The following is a 4,232-nucleotide window of genomic DNA, read 5'->3' as shown; positions in this document are numbered from 1 at the left end:
TCCAGAGACCCTGCTTTGTCTGCCTTTACTGAAGGGGAAGGGAGGTGGAGTGCCAACTGTGGGAACCTTGAGAAAGGATGGGGGTTGGGGGGATGCTCTAATACATTTCTTTCAGCTCTTGGAAGACTAGCTCATAGAATGCACAAGATACCCAGCTTGCATACTGAAAATTCAGGTACCTGTGTCCTCCCCATAAGAACGTAAGATGTAGGCCAGGGCGGGAATCTGTTTAAAAACAAAAAAACAAAAAAAAACAAGCTCTCTCGCGTTCCCGTCGTGGCCCAGCGGAAACGCATCTGACTAGTATCCACCTAGTAGCCATGAGAACAAAGGTTCGATCCCTGGCTTTGCTCAGTGGGTTAAGAATCTGTTGCTTGTGTGCTGTGGTGTAGGTCGCAGACGCGGCTCAGATCTGGCGTTTTGCTGCCGGCGGCTACACCTCCGATTCCATCCCAAGCAAAAACAAACACACACCTCCCTAGGCGGTGAGAGGTATCCGCACCGCCCCGGCAAGGGGGAGCCCTGGGAGGAAAGGAGCGGCGATGCTCCGATGGGTCTTCCGCAGACACGCGGGCACCAAAGGGGGCGCCAGAGAGCCCTCCACGCCCTCGGGGCCCGAGGCGGCTGCTGGACTCGACTTCCGGCGGCTGGAGCTGGTGTTCGGCCCCCCGGCCCGCACCCGCGCGAACCCCGTGGCGTCTTCCGGGCCGAGGCGGGGCCGGGCCGCCGGGAGGCGGGGAAGCGGGAAGGTGACCCGGGAGCGGGGCGGAGCCGGCGCGGCGTGGCGGTGGCGGCGGGGCCGGCATGGGCGGCGCGGGGGCGCTCCTGAGGCCGGCGGCCTGGGTGAGCTCCCGCAGCCCCGCGCGGCCGGGCCCCCGCCTCTACCCCCGTGGTCACCCCCAAACCCTTGCGTCGCCCGGTGCTTTGCAGCCCTTCCTGAGCGCCCGCTGGGTGCCGGCACCTCGCAGCAACACCCCTCCCTCTCTTGGGACCCCTTATTCTTACCGCGCCTTTCTCCCAGGCGCCTAAGCCCTGTTGTCTCTTCCCTCCCAGATGACTTCCCTCTGGAAGTCTTTCCACTGACTTTGTATTTCTGTTTCCGAATCACCGTCTCGTGACGCCTGGTGGCCTTGAGAAGCTGAACCAGAGGCGGGACATCTCCTCCTGGCTGGTAAGTAGTCCCCCTACCTTCCCACGCCTGCACCCCGTGTGCCCTTCTCGCCACCCAAGTCCCCAAGGCCCAGACACTGCAAAGGTAGAAGAGACCAGAGGAGGGAACCAGATGAGTCGGCCTTGCTTCATGGACTGCGGCCGGAGACTCTGTGTAGACATCGCTCAGCGGCTCAGGGCAGATTGGGTGACCAGAGCACACAGGGCAGGGAGCGGGCTTCGGTGCTGGGAACAGCCGAGCCTGGGAAGCCAAGCCAGGTGCAGGCAGCCCCCCCTTGGGCTGGCAGATCCTGGCCCTGCCCTCCCTGGCACCTGGCTGAGAGCCAGGGTTTGAAGGGAAAGCGGCTGGACCCAGAAACCCATGTGCTTGCGTGGCCTTGGAAATCTCTTCTCTTTCTGCAGTTAAGGGTCACTGTGGTGGCGGGGAGAGCCCTTGTAGGTTAGCATCAGAGCTGCCTCCTGCAGGGGAAGCCTGTCGATAGCCATGGCCCTTGAGCGACGGGACGATGCCACAGGCAAGGAAGTGCTTCCAGGGTGTGGGGTGGACCCTGAGCCCCTCATCTTCTCTGCCATAGGCTCGATGGTTCCCCAGAACCCCAGCCAAGCCTGTGGTGGCCCTGAAAACACCCATCAAGGTGGAGCTGGTGGCTGGGAAAACCTACAGGTGGTGTGTGTGTGGCCGTAGCAAGAAGCAGGTGAGCGAAGCCTACCCGCCTTTGTGTTGATATATGACATGTTGGGGACATCACGTGTCTCCTGGGAGCTCCTGCCCAAGATGGTCCTCTTTTTCCCACACGTGCCTGGGAGACAACCAGGGGGTGGGAAGGGGGGATATTCTCAGGCCAGTGCCCCCCACGGCCCTGAGCTCCCGGTTCTCTGCATCCATCCTTCAAGATGCAGCCAGAGAGACAGAAACTCAGGCCCAGGGCTGAGGGCTCTGCCTCCTCTTCTAGTGCGCCCTCCTTCTCAGGGGTTCGGCTCCGCCCTGAGAGGCTTGCCAGTCAGTTGGTCCCTCTCGCCCCTCCTTCCTCCTAAGAAGCATCTGGGCCAGAGGTTCGCAGGCCTTGGACCCCAACACTGGACAGACTGTACAGCCGCTCTACCCTGCCCCCGCCCCTGCCCCCACCGTGTGCCCCTTCCCAGCTTCGGCTCTTGAAAACCCTCCCTTTCTCAGTCTCTTAGACTTTCCTGGTTTCTTTATTATTTTTAATTTTTTAAGGGCTGCACCCACAGCATATGGAAGTTCCCAGGCTAGGGGTTGAATTAGAGCTGTAGCCACTGGCCTACACCACAGCCACAGCAACACGGGATCCAAGCTGCTTGCGTGCCCCAAACCACAGCTCAAGGCCACGCTGGATCCATAGCAAGGCCAGGGATTGAACCCACATTCCCATGGATACTAGTTGGGTTCACTACCACTGAGCCACAACCAGAACTCCCTTTCCTGGTTTCTGGCTGTCTTGTCAACCTGGCTGCCCGCTCCCAGCTCCTCTCTTCTGCCCCAGGAGCCCTTCACCCAGCAGGAACCTGCCCCGTGTTCTCAGCCTCCAGGGCCCCTTTCCTTCCTGAGCTGCGCTTTGAACCGTGTTCCTCCCACTTGGCCACTGATTCACTGTGGACTTTGAGCAGGTCCTCAAGAGGGTGGCACAGTGCTGAGGGAATGCCTCCCAGTGAGGAGGGGCACAGGCAGGCCCTCTGTGCCTCTTGCCCTTCGGACAGGTGCTGGCTTTTATCTGCACACTCCTCTCAGCCCTCCTCCTATGCCACCCTGACCCTAGGGTCAAGAGGCCTTGGCTCCAGCTCTGCCACTAACTAGCAAACCACCTCTCCGGGCCTGCTCCCATCACTCAGGCTCTGTGTGAACACCCTCCCGGCTGGAAGGGCGGATATGCCTGCTCCAGGCAGCCGGTTCTCTGTGGGACACCCCCACCACCCCAGCCCCTGTAACATCCACGCCCGCCCAGGACATGCCCACTTGTTTCCTGGAGCCAAACGAAATCAATGCTCCAGTTTTAAATCCCACCCAGAGAAGTTTTTACTAAGAACACGTGGAAGGAAATTAATCTCAGGAACCACTGGAGACTCAGAGCCACTCAAAAAAAAGTCCTATGTGTGTAAATATTGTCAGTATCTAAGGCCCCCTTTCACTTCACCTTGAAAACTCTGGGAGTTCCCACTGTGGCTCACGTGAAACGAACCCGACTAGTATCCATGAGGTTGCAGGTCCAACCCCTGGCCTCACTCAGTGGGTTAAGGATCCCATGTTGCTGTGAGCAGTGGTGTAGGTCGCAATTACAGCTTGGATCCCATGTGGCTGTGACTGGCCAGCAGCTGTAGCCGACTGGACCCCTAGCCTGTGAACTTCCATATGCTGCAGGTGCAGCACTTAAAGAAGAAGAAAAAGGGAAAAAAAACCCTGTTCTCATGTCCTAGCCCTCTGGGTCCCCCAGAAACTACTCCTGCAAAGCTTCTATGGGCAAAGTGCATGGGTAACCACTACGCATTTTATGTTCTTGGAACAGCTCTATTCTGATCACTGTCACATCACAGATGTGAAAGGTATGCTCGCGAACCAGGCAGTGTCAGGAGCCGTGTGCTGCCCCTAGCAGACCTGTCTGGCCCCAGCAGGCGGGGTCGGGTCTCCACCTTCTTCCTTTTCCTCACCAGCCCTTCTGTGATGGCTCCCACTTCTTCCAACGCACTGGCCTATCCCCACTCAAGTTCAAGGCCCAGGAGACCCGCGTGGTGGTGCTCTGTACCTGCAAGGCCACCCAGAAACCCCCGTACTGCGATGGCACCCACAGGAGTGAGCGGGTGCAGAAGGCAGAAGTGGGCGCCCCACTCTGAGGGGGTGGCTGCTGCCCGGCCCAAGAAGGATCACCCAGGGACCCCAATACCCATAGCTGGTTTGTGAGCAGCTTGCTCCTGTAACCCAAGGTCTCCAATGTGGGGCAGCTGGGACCAGGCCCCTGCTTCAGTGCCTGCTGGCGAAGATGGCATTAAAAAAGCATTCCATGCCACAGTGGTGGTCTTGTGGTCACTGGTGTAAGGGACCTGACCTG

At 59.2% G+C, this 4,232-nt stretch overlaps 1 protein-coding gene across 3 annotated transcripts; it reads left to right on the top strand.

Moving 5' to 3' along the window:
- Positions 603-4,192, top strand: CISD3 (CDGSH iron sulfur domain 3). Of its 3 annotated transcripts, none has more exons than XR_002337144.1 (4): positions 603-749; positions 1,054-1,171; positions 1,746-1,865; positions 3,838-4,192. XR_002337144.1 is itself a non-coding variant. In XM_021067067.1 (4 exons), exons 1-4 carry the CDS (start codon positions 805-807, stop codon positions 4,015-4,017), a joined length of 372 nt encoding a protein of 123 aa, XP_020922726.1. In that variant the 5' UTR covers positions 773-804; the 3' UTR covers positions 4,018-4,192. The 3 variants fall into 3 exon arrangements, 1 of the variants encoding a protein (XP_020922726.1); XR_002337143.1 differs by lacking the exon at positions 603-749 and adding an exon at positions 768-843; XM_021067067.1 differs by lacking the exon at positions 603-749 and adding an exon at positions 773-843 and having other exon boundaries at positions 1,139-1,171.

The sequence above is a fragment of the Sus scrofa genome, chromosome 12 (assembly GCF_000003025.6).
Source record: "Sus scrofa isolate TJ Tabasco breed Duroc chromosome 12, Sscrofa11.1, whole genome shotgun sequence".
Classification (NCBI taxonomy): Eukaryota; Metazoa; Chordata; class Mammalia; order Artiodactyla; family Suidae; genus Sus; species Sus scrofa.
Note: the sequence above shows the minus strand (reverse complement) of the source record. Positions and strands in the feature narration are given on the sequence as shown.

Coding starts and splice junctions, on each gene's coding strand:
- CISD3 (XM_021067067.1), top strand. CDS start 805: ATGGGCGGCGCGGGGGCGCTCCTGAGGCCGGCGGCCTGG. Junction 844..1,138: donor TCCTGAGGCCGGCGGCCTGG/GTGAGCTCCCGC, acceptor GGCCTTGAGAAG/CTGAACCAGAGGCGGGACAT. Junction 1,172..1,745: donor GGGACATCTCCTCCTGGCTG/GTAAGTAGTCCC, acceptor TCTCTGCCATAG/GCTCGATGGTTCCCCAGAAC.